Here is a 24,545-nt window from a genome sequence, read left to right as displayed (position 1 = left end):
GAGGTTATTGAAGTGTATTGGCTTTGGACACGGCATTTGAGTTCTCCAGCTGCTGAACTGGCGTTAAGTCGCGTTAGAGTCTTTGTCAGCAAACAGAGACACGGTCCTCTTCCTGGGAATTGGATTCAATATCTTGTCTTTCAGAGGACAAATACAGAATCAGCACAAACCGCAGCACCACTTTACCGACTGCCGACTTTGTTGAGGCTTAGTGCAGAGATTTATCTAAAAACCGTTTGACAAGTGTAACAACAAATAACTGTGGCTTTTAAAAACATGATGAAATACTAAACACCGGCGCACATCAGTCAGCTCTGCACAAATGCATCAAATGAACCGTACCTTTGTATCCAAGGCTGTTGTCTTGTCCAGATGCAGGTGTTTGGGTGATGAGCTCATTGTTCGCTCCTTGTTTATCTGTTTGTATGAGAACAACAACAGTGGGTTATCAATACAATATCCTTTTTTCTCCTACATTAATATATTAGTTTTAACAAATGTGTTCAGTGTCAGCAGTGGACAGATAAAAAAAAAACAGTCTTAAATAGTTTGGGAGTTTGTATTCAGTTCGCTAAGAATTTGAGTGACACATTAAAATTAAAAAACAAAAAATTCTCAGTTTTATGCTCATACTTAATTTTATTAAATTAAATTAAATTGAATACAAATGGTATTAACACTGTTTGCATTGCATTACAAAAGCACATTTATTCAGGTTACATAACTCAATATACAGTATGTTAAATGTGTTGCACAGTCACTATGTCATTAGTGGTTATGCTCTTATGCTCGGAGCGGAAAAATCCCCTATAGTGCTAACAAAGCAGTTTCACAAGCTTCTTCTAGCGGTGTTTAAAATAAATAAATAAATAAAGACAGTGCAATTTAGATGATGAGTCATCAAGCTGAAGTTTGTTTGATTGTTTTCTGAATATATTAATTCAGGCGGGTAACCTTGCAGTGGAAATATTGCTTCGGAGGCTCAGTATTGCGACACATAATTAGGTTTACAACTGTGAAGTCAGACAGAAGGTGAAGGACATGAAAACCTTCCTGTCCTCACAGGAGGAATATTATTTCAGTGTAAGCAGAAACAGGATTTAATGCAGCAGAGTAGATATGGAAATAAAATAGCTTTACATGTATCATTATATGATCTTTAAAAACAATGCTCTGTCCCCTCTTTTCCTGAATTTAATAAAAACATAATTATGTTCAGTAGGTCTGGCTGTAGAAAAGATGAAATGTACCACTAGAGGGTGCCACTACTCCATCATGTCAGTGAAACGTGAACTAAAGAAGTAAATAAACGTTTATGTTGTTGTTGATTTAGACATTTTACCTAATTAAAATAAACAACATAAATAAAAAATGTATTATTAATATAATTAATAGTTTTATTATTGATTTACGATATAATTATTTTTCTTATGTAATAATTTGTTGTTTAATGTTAAAATAATGTCTATATGTGATGTTTGTCTGGGGATATACATTATTATTATTGATGTTATTATTGGTGTATTCTAGTAGTAGTAATGGTCGTAGTAATGGTCGTAGTAGTAGTAGTAGAAGCTGTTAATTTTGAATGAGCTACTGTATACTGGAGGTTCCCTGAGCAGATGAATTAAATAATTTTTCCTCTGATGCCGTTTGATTTTTTAACTTCTGTATTAATGTGTTCAATTTGATGTTTAAATTGAAATTAAACCACTTTGAAATCAGCCAAAGGAAAAAAAAAAGCAACTCAAAGAGATACGTATGTGTGCAGAGTGTGCAGCGATGCATATAAGTGAAGTTGTAACTGACTGTAAGTCCCTCCCCCTGCGTTTAGCTGAGAAACTGAGTGAATATATAATTTACAAAAATACCAGTTGCCTGTGGATATGAAAACTGTCCCGCAGGATTAATCTTGATCCCCTGCAGTGTGTGTGAAATGGTAAAAAGTTCTCCATTCAGTATTACGAAATCATTAAACACTAAATTATGAAAAACATCAGTCAATAAAGGATTTATATCCCTACTGGCAGTTGTGTTTTCAATGAGAGTGAGTGTCCATGTCCCCGAGCCAGGAATGTGCCTATGGCAGACAAACCTGACTGTATATCAGCACCTTAGTTTTACCCTCCAAAAAATAACAATACAAAAGGGGAAAAAAGAAATGTTCCAAACTGTGCCTTTAACTCCTCCGCCACAAGAGGACAGTATACAGTACCTTCACCTATACTTGGTGCTGATATTTAGATGGGATCACTTCCTTCACCCACACAACAGCTTCTCACCTGATGACATGTCCATAGTGTGGCTGTGCTGCACCTGGCTGACGTACAACAGGCTGATGAGAAGGAACATGAGAGGTGAGTGTTCAGCCTTCATGGTCCCAAATGGTTCAAATGAGTGTCTGAATAAACCTGAATGAGAGGAGAGAGAAAAACACATCAGGACATTAAGCTGGAATGGAGATAAAGATCATGTGTAGGGTAGGACACACACACACACACACACACACACACGTATATCAGTGGCAGCCTGTCAATAGAAGGCGCAAGGGTGGGCCACAACTGTCTCACATGAAGAAGAAGACAGGACTCATTAAAATGCAGTTTAAAGATGTTCTCACAGTCAAGTGACATATTTCCTGTTCCTTTGGGGTGGAGCAATCTTCACCATAGACTCTTGTGCTGCACTAGCTGCATTAGAACCCCCCCAACACAGACATTTGCGCCCAAAGAGCACCACAGCAGATGAGACCCGTGATAACGGAGTCAATCAAGTCTTTATAAACTTTTGAGAATGTCTCCGTGTCTCTCTCCCCGTGTGTGTGTGTGTGTGTCTCTCTCTCTCTCACACAGCTTCAGAGCATTAGGTCGATCACCCACAACTTTTTTTTTCTTTTGATTCGTGTAGGTGCTTTTTTCCTCTTTTCATGAAAACATCACCAGCACCCACTGATCTATATATATATATATACATATGTATATATACTGCATAACCAATATATAACGGATATATTAATAATGATTAATTGTTGCAGTCCAAATGTGCACTCCACAAGAAATGTGGTTACAGAAGAAGAAGCTGCAGTTTTGCACTTTCATTGCCAAGATCCATGGACGGTGCCACAGGTCCATTTAGTCGGCTGGTATCTTGTCGGGAGTGGGAGGCAGCGATCGTCACTTGCCAAGAACTTCAGCCACTGTTGTAAGCTCAACGGTGGCTGAAGTTCAAGAGGGTATAATGAAACTTGGAGGGGCGGCTACAATGACTCTGTAACAGAAAGTTACAAGAAAGGCTTGGCAGGCTAACTGGATAGCATGCTATCAAAAGTATTAGTGTTTTGTCTCGGTTAGGTATGATAGTATTACTACCCAGAGCTTGTTTTCAAATGTAGAACACAACATACAAATAATGTCACGTCGTTTCTTTTCATGAAGACGACAAAAAAAATGATATCACGAAAAGTTACATACTGCAGCTTTAAGCCGTCTCGTTGTAAACGATTCTCATTTGCACTTCAAGGAGATGTGTAATTATTGTTTCCTTCACACAGATTTTCCCAGTGGCATCATGGCGATAAAGCTGCTGGTGAGCGCGTGTGCAGCCATGTTACTGTGTGAAATTCCACCACAAAGAGGCAGAGCAGACAGATGGACTTTCCTTTCAGCATCCTGCCAAACTCTGACACCGTTTGTTTCAGCCGGATCCAATCCACACATAATGGAAGGAATGTGGATCACTACATCTTTCTGAAATATCCCAAGATGCTACAGTACATCTGTAAACTGCAGTCTGTGTGCGAAAACCATGTATGTGTATGCTCTGTGTTCCCGTTCCCTCATCAAAATCCCATGTGCTCATACATAAACCATGTTAAAACACCGCACAAACATGTTCACGTTTACCTGCTGCAACAACTCAAATTCCACAAACAATTGTATACAGAACACCCATGTTCTCAAGTGGGAGTGGTGACGAGCCCCGGTGACAGCGCCATGGCGAGAGAAATAGGAAGTCAGTTCTACTGATCAGCCATCTGTGGTACAAACAGATTTGCAACGAACTCATCCGAGCTGTCTGATGGACAGCCAGATTCCTGCGATGTCTGTTGGCACCCTGTGGCCACTGACTCGATGTGCCACTTTAATTGTTCGGAGAAACGCACAGCCACATTCAGCCAACGCTGTACCTTCTGCCAAAACGGCACAAAGTGAATGTACTGTGTGCACACAGTAATGAGAAGGGTAGGGCTTTCATTGTTTCCACAATTGGTTTAAGCTACAAGAAAGTGATATGTTGTGTGTTTTGTAAAAAAAAAAAAATATCAAAGAAGCTACATTTTCGACATTTTCTACAGCTTTCACAGGGGTGCGTGATTTAATCGATAAAAAAAATCATAAATAATGAAGTCTGGTTAATCTAAACATCCATACATTAGATTTCATTACTTGGATAATTTGGAAAACAAAGGCAGTACTCCTATGTTTGATGAATAGTTCACTGGTTAGCATTTCACTGTAAATATCTCAAGGGCTTTTGGATAGAGTTCTTCACAGATGTTCACGGTCCCTATGGAATATGAGTCCTTCAGTCTATTGGATAGATTTCTATGAACTGTGTTACAGACACTGACGGTAGAATAAACTGTAATGACGTTCGAGAAAAAAAATCTCTTACTAACATCGCAAGTTTGAAATAATCAACTAAATGAATGGGCATGCAATGTAAAGCTACAGTGTGTAACTTTTGTTCCTGAACAGAAACCATCAAAACTATCAGACCTGAATAAGGGAGCACCTGTATGTATACAGCAGCAGAGCAAGGGTGGGTGGCTTTTTATTTTGGCAGCGGAATTAGCATTAGAATTTAGCAGCGGACACATTATAGTTTCAAACATGTTTTGTATGTACACCAACACATATCATTGTCATGTGTGGTTCTGATTCACACATCTTGGTGTCATTTTTCAAGCAGTGTTTCCCAATTTTTTTAAAGATGACAAATGATCACATCAGTACAAATCCTCTTACAGCTAATATAAAGTTCACAATACTTAGTTTTGTTTTTATGCCTCATCATTAACTCTCCTCTCATTTCAGATCCTGCCCTCCTATGCAATCAGCTCATTCCCCTCACCTGTTGGTCCACGCCCCTTCTCCTCACCTGCAGCTCATGAGTTCCCCTGTATATCAGCACATTATCACCTACCCTCTGCCAAATTGTGTTTTTGGCATGCTCTCCTGCATTTCTAGTTCTATGGTCTACCTGGTCTGACCTCGGGATTCTTGCCTGCTGTTTATTGGATTTGTTTGCCTTGTTGGAATGACTCCCTGGTATATTTGACTCCTGTCTGCTTGTTGATCAAGTAAACCTTTGAACTGACTTCTGCCTCTGTCATGCTTTTGGGTTTTTCCTCTGCCAGCACACCTCACAACATTTCCAAGAGATCCAGTATATACTTGATACAGATGAATAACAACTTCATTTGTTTAAAATTAAAAATATACAAATTTACTTGGTGACATATACCCCCACAAAAAAACAAAGAAACAAATTGATAAATAAGCTGTATAGCAAACCTTTTGTGGGTCCTAATGGCTGCTTTAAAGGTACATTGGGCAGGATTTATTTTACTATTATTGATCAATTATATACTTTCAGCATGATGTAAATCCCTAGAGAGGGACGACAACATGTCTGCTACTCCTCTGGGATCAGTTTACAGCCTCACAACTGAAACAGTAGCATCCCAGTATAGGCTCTGACCAATCACAAGGCAGTCCAGAGAAAGAGGCAGCGGTTGTTTTGATTGGCTGTTTCACTGCAACTGCTCTGGATACAAGTCCTTTCAGTGGAATAGTTAATAGCTACTCCAGCCCAACAACTGCTAACACATTTAAATAAGGAAAACCATTCTTATAATGTAATAAAACATGAATACATCAGCAGATATCGTCTCACATAATCTGTCATGTGTGAAACAAAAGCATCTGTCTGTGCTCATGTAATGAGAGACCTGCGGATCAAAGTCATTCCAGAGCCACTATCAGGTCAACATGTGTCCAGTACTGCAAAATGAATGTTTTTACCATTAAGCTGCCTCAGATAAAATGCATTTTAATGCCAATTAACCTTAATGCTAATTAAAATTAGCACACAACTGTTGCTAATGAAGTGAATTTGGCAACACGGTACAAAATACACCTGCTGGATATTATGTTATGTGAGCATTGTTGTCAGAACAACCTCTTTTTCCATTAATATAATGGAATTTATAATAGATTTTCTGATTTACTGTGTCGTGATCCACAGTAAATCAGTCGCGCACAAAGAACTGTTTGATTTTTAACCATAGAGATGTTACAAATTATCACGTTGAGTGTTGTTATCAATGGCTAACCCAAGATATGTTCGTGTTTCTGACTTGTCAACTGGAACGAAGAACCAGTTCTGACTTCCGATGTAAATGTACTGTATGTTGTAAATGTTACAAGTCGTCGCATGTGTAAAGATAAATGTTTATTTGTATTTCGACAGATAAAAAAAATCCGGAGCACTATTGTGATATGACTTGTGAGTGAATTAGCTTCTCCTGCTGAGCTCACGGCGTTCTTACTGTTGTAGTAAAAATGCTGATGTTTCCAGAGCCATGAAAGACAAAGCCAATACTATTCCACAGTGTTCAATATGAAGAGCATTCATATTGAAATCTGCTGCTACAAAACCCTTCATGTGGATATATTGCCGACATAATGAGTGAGGAAGATTGCATTTTGTGGCGTGCTGAATATTAAATGTGGGTGGTCATAATAACATTGCATTGCTTATATAGTTGTTTTTTTATATATATATAACACATCTTATGTGGGATACAGCGACTGATAGAAAATAGGTTTAGAGCCAGGAACTTTAATGAAACCAGGATGTAATTCATAAATATGGGAAGTGAGGGAATTATTGGAGTGAAAATATACGTGTAAAATGTTACACCAGCAGAGGAGTGTTACTTTCACATTAGCATACACAATCTGAAATGAAAGGAGCAGTAGGAGTGGTTCTAGTGGTATAAAATAACTGAAAAGGATGTCAGGGATCACAATATAAAGATTAGTATGAGGCCAATGTGGACTCATCATTTGTGTCATCAGCAATTCTGTGGGCCACTGCCGACTGGTGGGCCTTTGAAGAACTGCAGATTAATCATAGTAGGTCATTAAAAGTAATGCATACAAAGTTAGATTTTATATACATTATATTTTGGTTTGGTACAAAAAAAAGAATAATGTTACTTTGCAACTTGTTACATCACTGTATTATTATGGACAGTTTATAAGCATTTTGTTTTGTATCTTAGGTTCTACCTGTGAATTAAAGGGTAAAAATGACACACAACTTGATCATGGTAAATTTCCATTACCACTATTGTTCAATCTGAACAACGTTAATATTTTACATGTGTGACTTCTAAATCCTGTGTTATCTCACCAACATGCAGTCTTAGTGCTTTATGTTTGAAGTGCTACAAGGAGGAGCCTTCATCTTGTCCACAGGGTGACTTTTTAAACATCTGTACAGGGAAGATGCCTTTTCTGGAAGCTAAGAATATGGGTATAAGGTAGAATTTTTTTTTTTTAAATGATATATACTGTATATTAATGGGTAATTTACAATTACAGCAATAATAATATGAATCGCAGTTATTCTGGTCAGAATAACTGTGAAAGGAAATGTTCATGCCTCACTAAAAGAGACGACAGTAAAATATCTGTTAAACTCGTCTGCACAGACTCTATTCTAATAAGGAGGAGGGTGTGGAGACCAAAGAAGACAGGACTGCTGCTTCCACCTTCCTTCTTCTGTCGACTAGGGAATAATCACAGCTTACCATCTAACATAGTGTCAATATGCCAGAGCAGGGACTCTGCCTATACCACAGCAGACAGATCACATACTGTGGAAAGCAGTGGAGCATGAACAGAATCAGCTCTCAGCATCTCTCCCACTCATATTTCCTCCCTTGTAATCCTCTGTACTCGTGTAGAGACAAACACGTGCAGTGCAATACTTCATGCTAAGTGTACCATGTCAGTAGGGCGAAGGAATGGTAATCAAAGTTAATGGATGTATTTACTTTGGGAGCAAACTGCAACAAAAGGCAAGACAGACATATTTCAATGCACCTGTGGCATCAGTGTCACTCTCCACGACATTACATCTCTTTACCATAAACGTTATTTTGACAATATGATTGAGGGTTTCACAAAAGTGCCCGACCCTCAAGACATTACTGTGTACATTATTTGTACTGAAATATTATTTCAGTACATTATAGTCTAAAATATGCTAAAGTCACACTTTTATTGTGATTAAAAAAAATTATAGTGTAGTGCATAACTTTTAAATATAAACAATGTTACATTCAAATCCTTGTCAAATGTATTCACACAGTGTTAATCGGTATAGCAGTGAGGTCTCCTGTCGCCTGGCAACATTCCTGTGCAGCACACAGTGACTTGTTTTACTGTATGTCAAGAGAGATGGAGGCAAAAGCAACATTGAGCAAGTAAAGCGAGACGACTGCAAACAGGTTAGAGTATGACTGAAAACAGAGAGAAATGTCCCAGAAAAGATTCAGAAGTGCATTCTACTGATCAAAAAACCCGGTCACTCAGCAGTTTGACAGGAGAAAAGATCCTTGTCTCCACCCGCCCCTGCTCTGGCATTGTATACACACACAATGACATCAGTAAATGCTGAAATAAAGATTTACTAACTGTTGGTCAGAAACTCGGACCAACCTCACATACCCCGAGTTAAGATTCCATAATGGCTGCCACACAAACACTGATTCTTACTGTGAATAGTACTCCTGTCGTATTTGTTTCACAGTAAATCTGTTGTACACATATACTCTTTGATTTCTATACATGGACTTGTTGTTAAGCTGTTTGTGTGCACCAAACCATGTAGAGGGTGTTACCGAATCGTACTGCAAACGTTGGCTCGCCCAGGATACGTTGGCATCCAAGGTTTTTTCCAACATCTCTCTTTTAACGCGGTGAGTTCTGACTACCGAGTTTTAATTTAAATGCAATCTTACACACTGGACCTTTAAGGTGTATCTGAAATAGGATTTGCATATAATACACATCATTCAGATTTGAGATCTAAATCAGGGCCTGCACCTACTTTGTGGATTTTTATATCATTGATGTATATAATACATGTGTATATTTTATGGCAGAGAACTAAACATGTAATATTTTCTTGGCTATTTAAGTCTGAATATGAACATTGTTGACTAACCTAACCCCGTGTCAGAGGTTCTGTTGAACAACACCCCATGGACACAGCAGGGGGTACAACCAGGAAGTATGATTCACTGACTATATTCTGCACGGGATCTGAGTCTAAATCAAGGCCACAGCGGGAGGTGTGTGTGGAGGAAGAGGATCGTGCTGTTGAGACAGACAGATATTTGATACACACACACACACACAAACCACCTGCATAAAAGACATGCCAATCAAGTAAAGGCACATACTGTAGCATCGCACCAGGCTCCTGACTGATTTCTGAGTTCTTATCAACACCTGGCAGTTAGTGCTGACATATGGCTTTGTCTTTTGGGGAAATGGATGGATGGTGGAGGGAAGCACAGGCTTCCATCACTGCCACTCTTTAAAGGGAGCCATCAGAGCAAGACAAAGGATATTAAAAGTATGCGAGGCGATGTCTGCAGCTCTGTCAGGGATCATGGTAACAAGTCACTGATGGCTGAGTCGACGATGTGGGAGAGACAAAACCATACTGAGGAGTAAAAAATAATTCCATGGACCAGCCACAAGGAGCAGTGGCCTTACAAGATGGATGTCAGTATCATATATATTTAAAAAAAAAAAATAATAATAATAATCTCACATTCACTAGGCTATAGAAATGGAGAAAACAACAGTTCTGCATAAAGACCAACAGCTCACATTGTGTCAAAGGCCAAGAAGTGGACATGGTCATGGGCATGGGCATGGACATGGACATGGACATGGGCATGGACATGGACATGGGCCAGGAGAGGGGGGGTTTACAACAGTGAGGATAAAGTGGTAGACAATGGATGGGTGGATGTTTATGGTGGTGGTGTGAAAATATTTACTCCTGTAGGGGGCGCTCCATAGAGTTAAAGGCAAAAAAAGTGACCAGACTTGCAAAGTTCTACTTTAAGAGGTAGAAAGAACATGTTGATGATTTGCAGTATGAATAAAGTTAAAGGCTAAGTGAACGGCATTAAGTTCAGGTTTTTTGAAGTGTGGTTGTATGAGGTACTGACTCTGACTCAACTTTGCCTTCACCACCAATTGCTGTAGCTGAGGATCGGCCTGAGACATGGACTGTGATGTAATTTTACATCAAAGCAATTTTACATCACAGCCCACAGATATTGGATTTACATAATATTGGCACACACCTACCAAAGGAGGCAGCAGTAGACAAGCAGCTCCTGTGTCTCCACAAGCTTAAATGCATTTTTTTCTCTGTGGACTTTGGTGTGGGAGAGTGTGCGTTTTACAAACTTTTCAAGTTATTTTCAACAGTCATAAATGGCTGTCTAATGGCAAAATAAGTGGAATATTTTTAAGACACTGTGGACTTAAGCATGTAGTTCTTGTTAGGTGAGTATATACCTATGTAACCAGCCAAGATTTTTTAAGAGTGACCATTTGTTTCTCAGGCAGATTCTCATCAATGGCAGTGTCCTTTGCTAAATCTACCAGACTTGCCAGCTTTTAAGATAAATTTGGAATTGTTTGAATGGAATTTTCACAGTCCATTAATCCCTCTGGAGTTTCAAAATCACTGATGGATTGTCAGAACCAACAGCAAATTAATCAGATTTGCCTTGGGAATCATACACAACTCCTTATATGGACATCCTTGGAGTATGTTTATCGGTCACATCTTCACGCTTTACAAAATGCATTTTTTTTTCCGTCTTCCTTTGTGTCGTACTTTTTACACAGATGTGTTTATATAGTTGTTCAAAATGAAAAAAAAATATTTTTCATCAGCCTATAGGTTGTGTAGTAGTAGTAATGGGGTAAAAAAAAAGGCTAGGGTTAAAGTGAAAGATGAATAACAAGTAAAATTCACACTCAGATATATTAAAAAATAATAATAATTATAGTTTATATTACAGATTATTAGCATATAGTTATAATATTGATTCATTGAATGTTGCCATATTCTATTACTATTATTTAAATCAATCAGAGTGATGACTGAGGAAGAATCTATCCAGATTACTTCAGTATGTAACGTTAATACGTAAATACGTTATAGATATATATAAAAAAAAAGATTTAATAGTCTATTAGCAGGCTTTTAAAGTCGCTTCAATAGGAGTAAAGAATTAGAGGTGTGCCAAGTGCTTATTGCTTGTTTGGCAAAATCAGAATAGAAATACAATTCATGGTAATGTGTGATAACTTTCAGCACCACAGCACGTGGACAGCATCTGCTTCCATATGAATCAATGGGGAAGGGATTGAGTTCCCTCTGTAGCCACCGGCAGCAGAAGCATGTGCACTCATAGCAGTGACATTTCAAACCAAGTCTCACTAATATGAACGCATCAAACTTTACAACTCACCCCTCCAGGTTATTTATCCAGTTTTACTGCTCCATGTTCTCTGGCAAAACCAAATCTCAGCCTCGGTGCGGCTTCATCGTAGCCAACAATGAGAGCAGAGAAAAACAGAAAAAAAACAATATTATGTTGTAGAACCAGAAGAAAACAAACAAACAATCAAATTAAAGGCAGAAAAAAACAAAAGAAGGAGCCTATGCTGAAGGAAAAGCCTAAATAATCCATCTGAGATCCAGGAGACACTATCAGATGGGGTGCATACAAATCACAAACCTACCTCTGCAGCAACCTAAGTCCAACATCCTCAGGGTCCTAAAGCAGTACGCAGACAATTTACTCCTACAGAGTGAACCTTGAAAATCAGAAAATGCTGAATTCCAACAATAAAATTATATATGTATATATATATAACATTTATATATATATATACATATGTGTGCATTTTCAGACTAAAAATAATGAAAATAAATGCGTGTGTTTTTTCAGGACAACCTTCAATGAAGTCTTCTGCATTATATGTAGGTAAATTTAATTATGTATAATATGTTTGGTGATGTGGTGTGTAATTGATAATAATTCAAATACTAAAATAATTGCCAAGTATTTGATAGTGTATGTATTGGTTTGCGTGAGGTTTTACAGTTCTTTTGTGAACATGTTCTGGTTTCTTTGCTCTTTCATTACAACTAACTGAATATTATTGATGTGTGGACAAAATGAGATTGTCAGTGTGATGTTTGGAGAATGATGATTGACATTTTACATACTTTTCGGACAGAAAAATCAATTATGTATATAAGCATTAGTATGCAAGAATAAGATTTGATAGATAAAACCTTTTTTTCTTCATGAATCACCACAGCTAAATCTTCCTGCATCACTGTGTTGAGTGTTGTTGCAATGTGTGGAAAATGGTTCACAATCTGCAGTGAGGATATCCCACAGGATCCACATTTACCTGCAGCAAAAAAACATTCTGCCTCTCTCGCTTCCATTGAGTGAAACTGAAATTGTTCTCGCCCTTCTTTTCTTCCCTGCCTCTTTCTTTTCAGATAGGGGAGATGGTGAGAAAACACCCAATTCATCACAGAGATAGCAATGACAAACAAATAGAAATTTTAGCATCTCCACCCCACCTGACCTGAATATCTGTAAAACTCAGCCTGTGTCTCCCACTATCTACTGCTACAATAGAATAGAATAGAATAGAAATGACTGTGTGTACATTTACTATAAATAATTGTGTCATACTCAACTACTTAACTCTGCCCACTGCATTATTTTGAAAAATGCCAAGAAGTGGGCTGAGAGCTGGGTGGGGATATGTGCATGGTCTGCTAGTTAAATCTTAAATCTCTCAATCGCTCTCAAGCGGTGGAGAGAAAAAGGGCGTTCTAGGATAACGAGCCTTGTTGATGAAAGAGCCAGTGAAGCAAAAGTGTTCAAAAAAGCAAATGGCAAAACTTGAATGCAGTAGCTGGTGTTTGACCAAAGAGGGCAGTAAATACACCAATTTCTATCACAACATGTATAATTTAACAATACTTTACACAAAGAATTTGCACCTGGATCAACAAATATCATTAACTAGAGATTAACACCTGCAAACAGGGGTTTAAGGATTTAGAGACACTTTAACTTCATAGTTATTCTGCATAAGTCAATGTAAATGTAGCATTGTTAGCCTCCATAAATAGCATTTTTTTATTACCTTCACAGCGGAGGATTTGCTAGTTTGAATCAAGGGCTGGGGTCCCTCTGAGCAGTCTAGTGACTCTTAGTCCACTGGATCATTGGTATTGGGTTGTGTCAGGAAGGGCATACGGTGTAAAAAACCTTAGCCAAATCAAATCTGTGCCACAAGTAAAAAGCTGGTGATACAGCAGTAATGTAAAACAGTATGTTCCTGTGTAAATACTACATTTAACTGTATACATCACACACACCTAGTTTCTCAAGAAAACAAAATGTGGATTATCACAGGTAAAGCCTGTGACATCCTAGAAATAATTTACTGAATGTAGAATAGACTGATAATAGAATAGACTGGCAGATTGATACATGTTTTTCGTCTGTGTAATTGTGTAAGTATAAAAAAAAAAGAACTGATCTGCAACATTGCTCCACAGCTACTCTTTCATTTTAATCTGCTGTAATGCAGCAATGTATTGGCCTCAGTGGATTAGACAAATTAGGGAAATTAACACATGCTTTCAGGGAATAAAGTGTGTTACATTCAGTTCATCCAAATGGTACGGTGCTTTTTATAGAAGCCTGACATCCTCTTGTACATACTTCATGGAAGCATTTTCAGTTATAATCTGATCCGATTCATGCCTGGTCTGGAAATGTTTGTTGTAAGAGCCGTGAACATCATTAAAGGTCACCAACATTCAAACTTTCATAAAGGTGAACACATAATGGTTTGGCTTATAAGATATTCTCGCCCCCACAACTTCTACTTAAAAAAAAAAAAAGATGGCTAAATGTATAGAGACTGGGGCATCAGGGCATGTGACCCAAAACAATTTTCTTTTCAACGACATCCTTATCTGCAGCACTCTTATCAGCATCCTCCATCCGAGCATCTCAGCACTGTGGTTTCGAATTAACCTCAAGTCAATATGGTGGCCATCTGTCATGCTGACAGGAGCAGAGTGTGACATCGGACACGTAATCATCTCGTGGTCGTCTTCAGCAACAATGCTTCTCAACTTTTTGTGATGACCATAAATCACCCATGGCATAATAAAAAGAAATGATGTTCAGTATGCAGATTCACAAAATGTTACACTATCAAACCTTTACAGCATCCATTATTACTTAATTAAATATATTGTTTTATAGTAAGTTAGTTTATATTCGTGCAATGCCTTCTGGGCCACGAGGTGGTGTAGTGCACTGTTGCCTTACACCAAAAAGACCCCATGCTGTGTGGAGTTGCACGTGGGTTTTCTTGAAGTTCTCCAGTCCAAACATACAGGGGTTAACTGGACACTCTAAATGTGTGAATGGTTGTTTGTCATTACATTATTACATTACATGTCATTTAGCAGACGCTTTTATCCAAAGCGACTTACAATGGAATTGAGTATAATCAGCCAGGGGTGGAGTCGAACTTGTGACCATGGTGTCTTTCGCACACAGGGTACCGGTCTTAACCGCTGAACCCCCGTAGACAACATTTGTCTCTGAATGTTGGCCCTGTAATGGACTGGTGACCTGTCCATGTTCAATGAATTGCAAAATAATTTAAGCCAGCCTTTCTTCCCAAAATCCATAGAGAAAATCTATGTTTTTAAGCCAAGAGGACACATGAGCTGCTGGATAACTGCTGACTCATTTGATAAGTTTAGGTAAATTCTAATATAGGATTTCAAATGCTGAAGTCACAGAATAACATATTCACTGTGTTACTCATATGTGCAGTGTTTATAGTACCATAGATGTCATATTTGTGTCTCTTTGCCGTCTTCGGTCAGGCTGAGTGACACTTCAGTGTCTACACAGTCAAGACCAAACAAAGCTATTTTTATGGATGTGGAAGTCGAAGAGAATGCAATGCAGGTGTCACTGCCCCCTTGGTAATCTCCTCTGTCTTTAGGAATTCATTTTCTCGGCAGCTTCACTTGAAAATGACATTCTGACACCATTTACATGGAAATCACTTTGCCTCTTCATCAGTAATAGAGGCCTGTGTGCAGACAGGACCTCTCCGAGGACATGACTATGAAAGGACACAAACAAGAGAAAGAAAGAAAGAAAGAAAGAAAGAGGATTGGGTTTTAAAACGTGGGATTTTAGGGTTAAAGTCAAGGTCAGAACCTCGGGTATTAAGGGATAAAGGAATGGAGACACTGAGGGAAAACGTAATGTGGGAAAAATCTTTTTCTCCACTTAAACATCTTTACTGCTCTCTCTTCCTTCCTTTCTTTCTCTCTCAGGCACACACACACATACACACAACGATCTGTAAAGATTTTCCTTGATAGAAGTGAATCCCAGAAGAAAAGTAGTCATTAATGTCAGTGCCAAATGAAATAAAATTGTTATTATTGCTGTGCTGTCCAAAAACAACATGAAGGCATTGTTTTACATCTCCATACACATGAGCACAAACCTGTAACTTTTTTCATACCCTCCCTTGCGATCTCAGGCATTGATGCATGCTGACACCCACTCATTATCAGAAAAAAACCTTTAGCACAGTTGGGATTACCTTGTCAAGTCACAAATCACAAATCCATTTAGACAACAGATGAAAACACTTTTCATGATGGAAAAGGAAAAAAATATATGTTTACCCTATCATACAATTGTCATAAACTTGCTGAACTCTGACATTAGCTCATGTTGTTGATGTGCAATAAAGTGTATATTTATATGTGCTGATCAAAATATGCAATCATAATCTGTGCTAGTTAGCAAGACAAGACTTGCTGGTTACATCCTTTCATGGCTACACTATAGCAGTCTTGCCCATAGAGCTCTGGACGTCATGTGTCTCAGTTTCTATGAACCGCCATCATGGCAGCCTAAAGCCACGTTTCCACCTACTGGAACAGTTTGATTTGGTACAATAAGGTACAGCCACTTTGACACCCTTCTCTTGGGGTCCCAGCGTAAAATGGTACGGAGCGGTCAGGGTGGAGCTAGAGCGGCAATATTTAGTCAGCAGATTGTCTGACCCAGGACTTTACCATTTCAAACCGTACTGATCCCTACCATGGCGCATGGCTTAGGGAACCATTTCTCCTGCTTCTTCTTCTTTTTTTCCTTCTAATCCACCTTCTCCTTTGGGGCCCAAGTCCACATCGAAACCCAAAAACGGTTGAGGGTTAAGCTGTAGAAGCTCCTCTCAAGGTGTTGAACAATATTAGGATTGTGTGACTCAAACAAAAAACCAAAGTGAAACCTCGCCCACCACACCACTGAACATGCTGTCTCTTCAGGTCCTACAGAGAACACAGAGACACTGAGGAACCAGACCAGACACAGAACCCAGGATAAACAGGTTCAGTGAATGTGGTCCCAAAGGTGTGGAGGTGGATCAGTGAGTCAGAGGAGACTCTGTAGAAGGACACAGTCCCAGCAGGACAGTCCACATAGACTGATACTCGGTGAGAAACTGAGGATGACTTGATGGATGTTTCTCTCATTAGGTGGCGGACAGAGTAACCATGATCATCAGAGCAGATCAGACTCCAAGACTGATCATAATCTCCAAACAAACAGTCAGAATTGCCTCCTTTTCTCTGGATTCCTCTGTAACTCACTGTTATAAGAACTTGTCCTCTCCACTTGACCTCCCAATAACAGCGGCCAGTCAGACCAGTTCTACAAAGCAGCTGAGGAAAGTGACTAAATCTGTCTGGATGATCAGGATATGACTGATCTTCTGCCACATTGGTCACTTTCCTGTTGTCGTCAGACAGTTTGAGTTCCCTGTTCATTGTGTTTGTGTCCAGTTCCAGTTCACATGAATCTGATAAAGACAATAAGACAGAGCTGCAGTTTAATGGTGATCAGTTGGTTGGTTGATATATCCTTTTCTAAATCCATACTTACACTTCCTGAGACCAGGTTTTAACCTCTGCTTTGCACCATGGTCCATCCTGGAGGAAGAAACAGTCTGAATGAGTTTCTGTCCAACATTAGTGCATACTGCGGTTGAACACAAAGCAGAGGAGGAGTATACCAGAGAGTGTCCAGTCTCCAGTGTCTCTTCTGTCCAGCAGACAGCAGCTTCTCTCCTGAGTATCCTGGATGATTGTACCTCAGGTCCAGTGTTCTCAGATGTGAGGGGTTGGAGTTCAGAGCTGAAGTCAGAGAAGAACAGCCTTCCTCTGTGACCAGACAACCTGACAGACTGGAATTAAGAATATATGATGAACTCTGTGATTAAGAAAATCATGAAGATGTTGAACATCTTCATCAACAAGAACCTAAATTAGGGGAATCAGGATGTAGAATATCAACTGTCAAACAAACAGAGTCCTGACCTGAGAGTCTCCAGAGAACAGTGAGGACTCTTCAGTCCATCACACAGCAGCTTCACCCCTGAATCCTGCAGGTCATTGTTACTCAGGTCCAAGTGTCTCAGACTAGAGGACTGAGAGCTGAGGACTGAGGACAGAGCTTCACAGCTTCTCTCTGAGAGGTTACAGCCACTCAGTCTGAGGTAGGAAACAGTGATGAACAAAGGTTAAACATTTTCATCTTGTGGTCTTTAGAATATTCACATTTACAGTATATATTGATCCACGTACATAGCTTTGTTGGAGGCTTTGACCACCGGCAGCAGCTTGAGAAGAGCCTCCTCTGAAGCAGAGTATTTCTTCAGGTCAAACTCATCCAGATCTTTTCCTGATGACAGTAAGATGAAGACCAGAGCTGACCATTGATCAGGCGACAGTTTCTCTGTGGACAGACTTCCAGATCTCAGGGACTCTTGGATCTCCTCCACAAGAGAACAGTGGTTCAGTTCATTGAGACAGTGGAACAGATTGATGCTTCTCCCTGCTGACAGATTTTTGCTAATCTTCTTCTTGATGTACTGGTTGTTTTTGACTGGTCTGTGAGCTGCTTCCTGTTTGTGTCAGTAGCCCTCTTAGGAGCTTCTGATTGGCCGTCAGTGAAAGACCCAGGAGGAAGCGGAGGAACAAGTCCAGGTGTCCATTTGGACTCAGTAAGGCTTTGTCCACAGCACTCTGGTGCAGATGATTCATTTCAGGATTGTTTCTAAACAGTTTGGACCACTGGCTTGTTGTTGGTGTTTCTGAAAACAGATTGTTTCCAGAGGTGATGAAGATCAGATGGACATGAAGAGCAGCCAGAAACTCCTGAACACTCAGGTGGACAAAGCAGAAGACCTTGTCTAGGTACAGGCCTTTCTCCTCTTTAAAGACCTGAGTGAAGACTCCTGAGTAAACTGAAGCTGCTGTGATATCGATGCCACACTCTTTCAGGTCTGATTCATAGAAGATCAGGTTTCCTTTCTGCAGCTGTTCAAAAGCCAGTTTCCCCAGAGACTCAATGATCTTCCTATTCTCTGGACTCCAGTGTGGATCTGTCTCAGCTCCTCTGTCGTATTTGACCTTCTTCACTTTGGACTGAACCACAAGGAAGTGGATGTACATCTCAGTCAGTGTCTTGGGCAGTTCTCCTCCATCTCTTGGTTTCAACATGTTCTCCAGAACTGCTGCACTGATCCAGCAGAAGACTGGGATGTGGCACATGATGTGGAGGCTTCGGGATTTCTGGATGTGGGAGATGACCCTGTTGGCCTGCTCCTCATCTCTGAACCTGGTTCTGAAGTACTCCTCCTTCTGTGGGTCCGTGAACCCTCTGACCTCTGTCACCATGTCAACACAGTCAGGTGGGATCTGATTGGCTGCTGCAGGTCGTGTGGTTATCCAGAGGCGAGCAGAGGGAAGTAGTTTCCCCCTGATGAGGTTTGTCAGCAGCACTTCAACTGAGGTGGACACTGTGACGTCAGTCAGGATCACAGTGTTCTGGAAGTCCAGAGGAAGACGACACTCATCCAGGCCATCAAAGATGAAGACCACCTCAAAGTCTTCAAACCTGCATATTCCTGCTTCTTTGGTTTCAGTGAAGAAGTGATGGATGAGTTCCACCAAACTGTACTTCTCTTTCAGCACATTCAGCTCTCTGAAGGTGAAGGGAAATGTAAACTGAATGTCCTGGTTGGTTTTGTCTTCAGCCCAGTCCAGAGTGAACTTCTGCGTTAAGACTGTTTTCCCAATGCCAGCCACTCCCTTTGTCATCACTGTTCTGATTGGTTTGCCTATTCCAGTGGAGGCTTTAAATATGTCTTCTTGTCTGATGGTTGTTTCTGCTCTGTGTGGTTTCCAGGAAGCATTTTCAATGTGTCTGACCTCATGTTCATCATTGACCACTCCAGTCCCTCCCTCTGTGATGTAGAGCTCTGTGTAGATCTCATTCAGAAGGGTGGGGTTTCCTGTTTTAGCCACTCCTGCAAAGAAATACTTGAACTTTTTCTCCAGGTTTGATTTGAGTTCACGTTGACATGCTGGAGCTTTGGTTTCTGAAGGAACACAAGAAAATCAGTGAGTGGATCAGTAAAATAATATGAGGTTCCTCCTCTCACATTAAAAGTCCTCTTACTGCTCTGCAGACAGTCAACTAGCTCCTCCTGCTTCATTCTCCTCAGGAAGTTTTCTGTAATTTTCAGAAAGGCCTCTCTGCTGCTCCTCCTCTGGTCCTTGTCCCCACCGTCCAACACCTTATCCTCCCTCTGACTCTCTAAGACTTCTGTGTGATTAGCACCCAAAACCCTCTGGATCTTCTTCAGCTCATTCTTCACAAAGCGGATGATGTTCTCCTCCAGCAGCTGGGACAGAACAACATGTGAAGTTTAACCTCAGATGATCAGTAACAGAGTGAAATAATGCAGGTCCACAGAGCAGCATCCAAACTGTCAGGACCAGGACTCTGCTTCACTATTTACAGTAGTGTCATAGTTGTACATTTACACACCATAAATATGGAGTCCAGGTCTGCTCGATGCTGCAGGACAGGCTGACCACTGAGAACCTCTGTCTTCTGCCGTTCAACTCTGAGGAGAAAAGAATAATTGTCATGTTTTTTGTACAAGGTTTTGTGTTGCACCTGTATTTCCTCTTCAGCCAAGTTCACATGACATGAGCTTTATAACTTAAAGCCAAAAGTCCCTGAAGGTGTGTGAACTCTCAAAGCTACAACCAGATAGGCTCGCCATGGTGTCCCTGACCAATCATGGACTCTGACCAGATTTATGGCTGGAAATGTAGGACAGGGGTGAAGAAATTTAGTGGAAACTCAAAGAGGAAAATAAGTTAGGACTGCCAAAGAAGAATAAGAAGAACAAGGATATACAAAATATCAAATAGCAAAATAGCAAAAATAATGTAAATGTGTGTTAGTATGTGTGAAATTCTTACATCACTTCACATTTCTCTCCATCCTTGAAAGTAATAAAATGACATACAGACCAATCACTCTTCATGAACACACAGCTGGGTTCTGGTTCAGGAGAGTCTGGTTGTTCATGTCGGTTCAAAATAAAATAAACAAATTCCTAAAATGCTGTTTAACTGAAAACAACAAATGGCTAGTTTTTCCTCGTTACCTCTTACTGTTTTTGAAGTTAATAAGAAGATCCATAGGTGATACTCTCTTCGTTGTCTTCTCTCCAGTTCCAGGTTTGGCAAAGCCTGGTCCCTGTTCATGGATCCTCCTACAAATACAGAACAAGTGTAGCAGATGTAAGAAGAGTAGTTACTTTTGTAATTTAGCAAAGAAAAATGCAAAAAAAAAAGATTGTATTATTGTTTTATGGTTTGTGTAAACTGATACTGTGGTGAGATTGTGGAGTTATTTGTTGTAATCAGAGCTGGCCTAAGGCACAAGAGAACTAACAGCATATTTCCACCGGCTCTACTCGCCTCGGTGTGGCACGACACGGCACGGTTAAGGTTGCATTTCCACTACAAAAAAAGTACCTACTCAACGTGGGCAGAATCATCACTGCCTGGCTGCTTGAAACTGCGGTGAATTTAACACGCGACACACACACACGAGTGACTAGTGACTGGTAAAGTAGTTGTTTTCAGTGTAACTGAATCAAATCACTAGAATCAGTAAATAAAAATATTTGTTCAGTGCTTCCTCCATGACCGGAGCACAGACTCCGTCTGACACTGGACTGAAACACAGGTCTGTGATGTAGCTCGCTGGTCGTGATCAGCAGTGCTATCCTTAAAATACACCAGACTCCTGGTTGTTGGAGATTAACCCAAGGTTCTGGGATTGTAGAAAGTAGATTTAGAAAGTAGTTTTAAGTGATCTACAGTTCGGCACTGTTCGGCTTGATTTCTGTGTCGGACTTCTTTTCCTGTGACGGCACTCTGACCAATCAGTGGCCGGCAGTCTGACCAATCATCGCATAGTACCTATTTGGAGCCTCGCCAGAGCAGGTACTAAAAATAGTACCAGGTACTATGCTAGTGGAAACACATCTGTTTTAAGTTATAAAATTCAAAGTCATTGAATCATTGAACTGGTTTACTTGTTTAATTTAAGTTCAGCATCACCGCACTGAATCTGACCTCTGTCCTTGTTTGAAGTCCACAGGTTGACCCATGGACCAGTCACTCAATGTGGACACACAGCTGGGTTCAGGTCCTGTTCCAAGTCTGGCAGAGTCTGGTCCCTGTTGATGGATTCTACAAATACAGGACACAACATGTATTAATGAAATCTATCCTAGTAGACTGACAAACATTTGTTCTGCACAGGTCTGGGTCTGAATTTCCAAATATTGTACATATCTGGAGGTACATGGTGGATAATTTCAGTTGTGGCAGGATTTTGTTGACCTGTGAAGACCTCCACCCAACATCATCTGACCTCTTTCCTTGTTTGAAGTCCACAGGTTGACCCATGGACCAGTCACTCAATGTGGACACACAGCTGGGTTCAGGTCCTGTTCCAAGTCTGGCAGAGTCTGGTCCCTGTTGATGGATTCTACAAATACAGGACACGACATGTAAAAATGAAATCTATCCTAGTAGACTGACAAACATTGGTTCTGCACAGGTCTGGGTCTGAATTTCCAAATATTGTACATATCTGGAGGTACATGGTGGATAATTTGAGTTGTGGCAGGATTTTGTTGACCTGTGAAGACCTCCACCCAACATCATCTGACCTCTTTCCTTGTTTGAAGTCCACAGGTTGACCCATGGACCAGTCACTCAACATGGACACATAGCTGGGTCCTGGTCCAGCAGAGTCTGGTATCTGCTGATGGAACCTACTAAAAACACAGGACATGATGTTTAAATTCAACACAGAGCTGAGACATGAAGACAAGACACGTGATCCATGAGACCCTCATCTCACCTTTGAGCCTCGTGTTCCTCACACAGAGTGGTTTTAGAGAGGGGGGTTTCCTCTTCTTTGTCCTCTGTCTGATTCATAGCAAAGTGCCAACTGCTGTGAAAGCAGAACTCACTCATTACAAGTTTTGCTAGCATGGGTGGACCACATTATCCTAACATAAGCTGGTCAGCAAGAAGACTTTTTTTTTAACTCAGAACAGGCCAAAAAGACCCTCACTGTCTGACTGGTCAATCAACATAATTATTGGGTGATACTTGAGTCACCAAAGCTTGGTGGTTGATGGTCTATGAAACCTTGTTGTAAGCCAGGTTTCATAGACCATCTACCACCAGAAATCTGCTTTGGGGTCACAATTAAGAAGAGGAGGCTTATGTGGTCCAGCAGCAGGGGCTGCAGTTGTTGAGAAACAAAATGAAGCAGGAGGAGAGTATGAGGGCCAGACCATTCCTGCCCCTGGCACCATCCTCTGGACCTCAGGCTTCTTACAACATCATCATCATCATCATCAGAAGTACTATTCATTATGTACTATGACACAATTGTGTCATAGTACATAAAAAGGTACACAAAAAGTACACCAACAAATTCAACAGTGTAAACCTGAGGCAGTGCTTTAACCAAGCTAACATTAAATGTTGGCTAGCAGTTGTGCTGCTGCTAACAGAAGTGCAGCATCCTCGGTGCAGCCTGATACAAGTCTGAAGATACTCACACTGTCCCCCTAGAGTTTGTAAACTGCATCGTTTGTTAAAACTGTAAAAACATTTGTTGACAAGCCCATGATAGTGATGTACTTTGAATCAGGGCTTCTACAATCAACCATTTCCTCAGACTAGGTACAGTCCACTATATGTTTCGCACATTGTGTCACTTCAAATTTCTTATCACAAACTCCAGATTTGACTCCAATTTGCAAAATCATTGACCACAGAAAGAAACATGATAATCTAATTTCTAAGTTAGTTTTGCCCAGAGTTTAATATTGAAATAGTGCATATGTGACAGAGACTTGTAAACTGTAATTAACTCATTCAGAGTTGATTTGTTTGTTTGTAGAATAGCAGCTTTATTGTCATTGTTGCAGGGACAATGAGAAACAATTTAGCACCATCTCTCTCAGCAGTGTAGGGGCAATCATCAATTGATGGGAGCTGTCAGACCAGTTCAGACTCCTCATGCAGGAATGTTGAAAACAGAAAGTCAGATTATAAAGATTCAGCAGTGATTTTACTGAGGTGACACAAACATATGATCCATGAAAATCACTGTCACTCATAGAAATTACCTAATTAACATGTATCTATATGTGCAGCAGCCAATCACAGTACATTACTGCAGACATTTCCACATGGAGTCATAGAAATGTCATCTCTTTGGTACATGGTGAATAAACAAATATACAAACATACAGAAATGTCATCTCAAATATCATAGAAAGAGACTGCGATGATCAGACAGTGTCAGATTTGTCAAATAAGATTCTTACCTGAGCTCAGGTTCACTCACACACACTGACCACCTTTCATGTGGACACAAGACGCTGCTGATTGTCCCTTGTCTGTCCTGCTGTCTTTCTGTGTCTGATTTGAGGACACAGAGTCACGCCCTCATACCTCCAGAGTCAAAGTGATGTCAGAACCAGTCCAACGAGTCTCCGTTGGATGTTTTTATATGTTTGATAAATGAAAGGGAAAAGAGTTTAGTGGTAAATGTTGTGAATGTCTGTTCTCACGATGAGGTTTGATGTCAAATCATAACTAAGTGAATTAAGATGATACAGGGTTAGGGTTAGTTTCCAAGTGAGCTATATCAAATATGGACCAGCAGATGTCAGCATTTACATTGTAGCTGTGTCTAGATCGCCTCTCAGGAGGAGACTGAAGACAGGTGCTGTGTGAAATGAGATGATCTAACCCACACAACCAATAATCACTGATTCTCCCACTTTTCCTAATAAATTCCAGCAGGCTGTACACCG

The 24,545-nt window shown here is 40.1% G+C and overlaps 1 protein-coding gene and 1 pseudogene across 1 annotated transcript in view; both read right to left on the bottom strand.

Moving 5' to 3' along the window:
• Positions 1 to 11,904, bottom strand: part of LOC131458375 (roundabout homolog 1-like) — a 128,738-nt gene extending 116,834 nt beyond the window's left edge. Inside the window, exons 1-3 of the mRNA XM_058627431.1 lie at positions 11,645 to 11,904; positions 2,283 to 2,411; positions 343 to 417 (exon numbers count right to left, since the gene is read on the bottom strand). Of these exons, the coding sequence (XP_058483414.1) occupies positions 343 to 417; positions 2,283 to 2,376 (169 nt within the window). The 5' untranslated portion in view covers positions 2,377 to 2,411; positions 11,645 to 11,904. The remainder of the gene's footprint in view (positions 1 to 342; positions 418 to 2,282; positions 2,412 to 11,644) is intronic.
• A 4,204-nt stretch (positions 11,905 to 16,108) lies between these two features.
• LOC131458824 (NACHT, LRR and PYD domains-containing protein 12-like) lies at positions 16,109 to 24,443 on the bottom strand (annotated as a pseudogene).
• Between the last annotated feature and the right edge of the window lie 102 nt (positions 24,444 to 24,545).

Source organism: Solea solea, chromosome 4 (assembly GCF_958295425.1).
Source record: "Solea solea chromosome 4, fSolSol10.1, whole genome shotgun sequence".
Taxonomy (NCBI): domain Eukaryota; kingdom Metazoa; phylum Chordata; class Actinopteri; order Pleuronectiformes; family Soleidae; genus Solea; species Solea solea.
The sequence above is the reverse complement of the archived record's forward strand: the minus strand, read 5'-3'. Positions and strand labels throughout refer to the sequence as shown.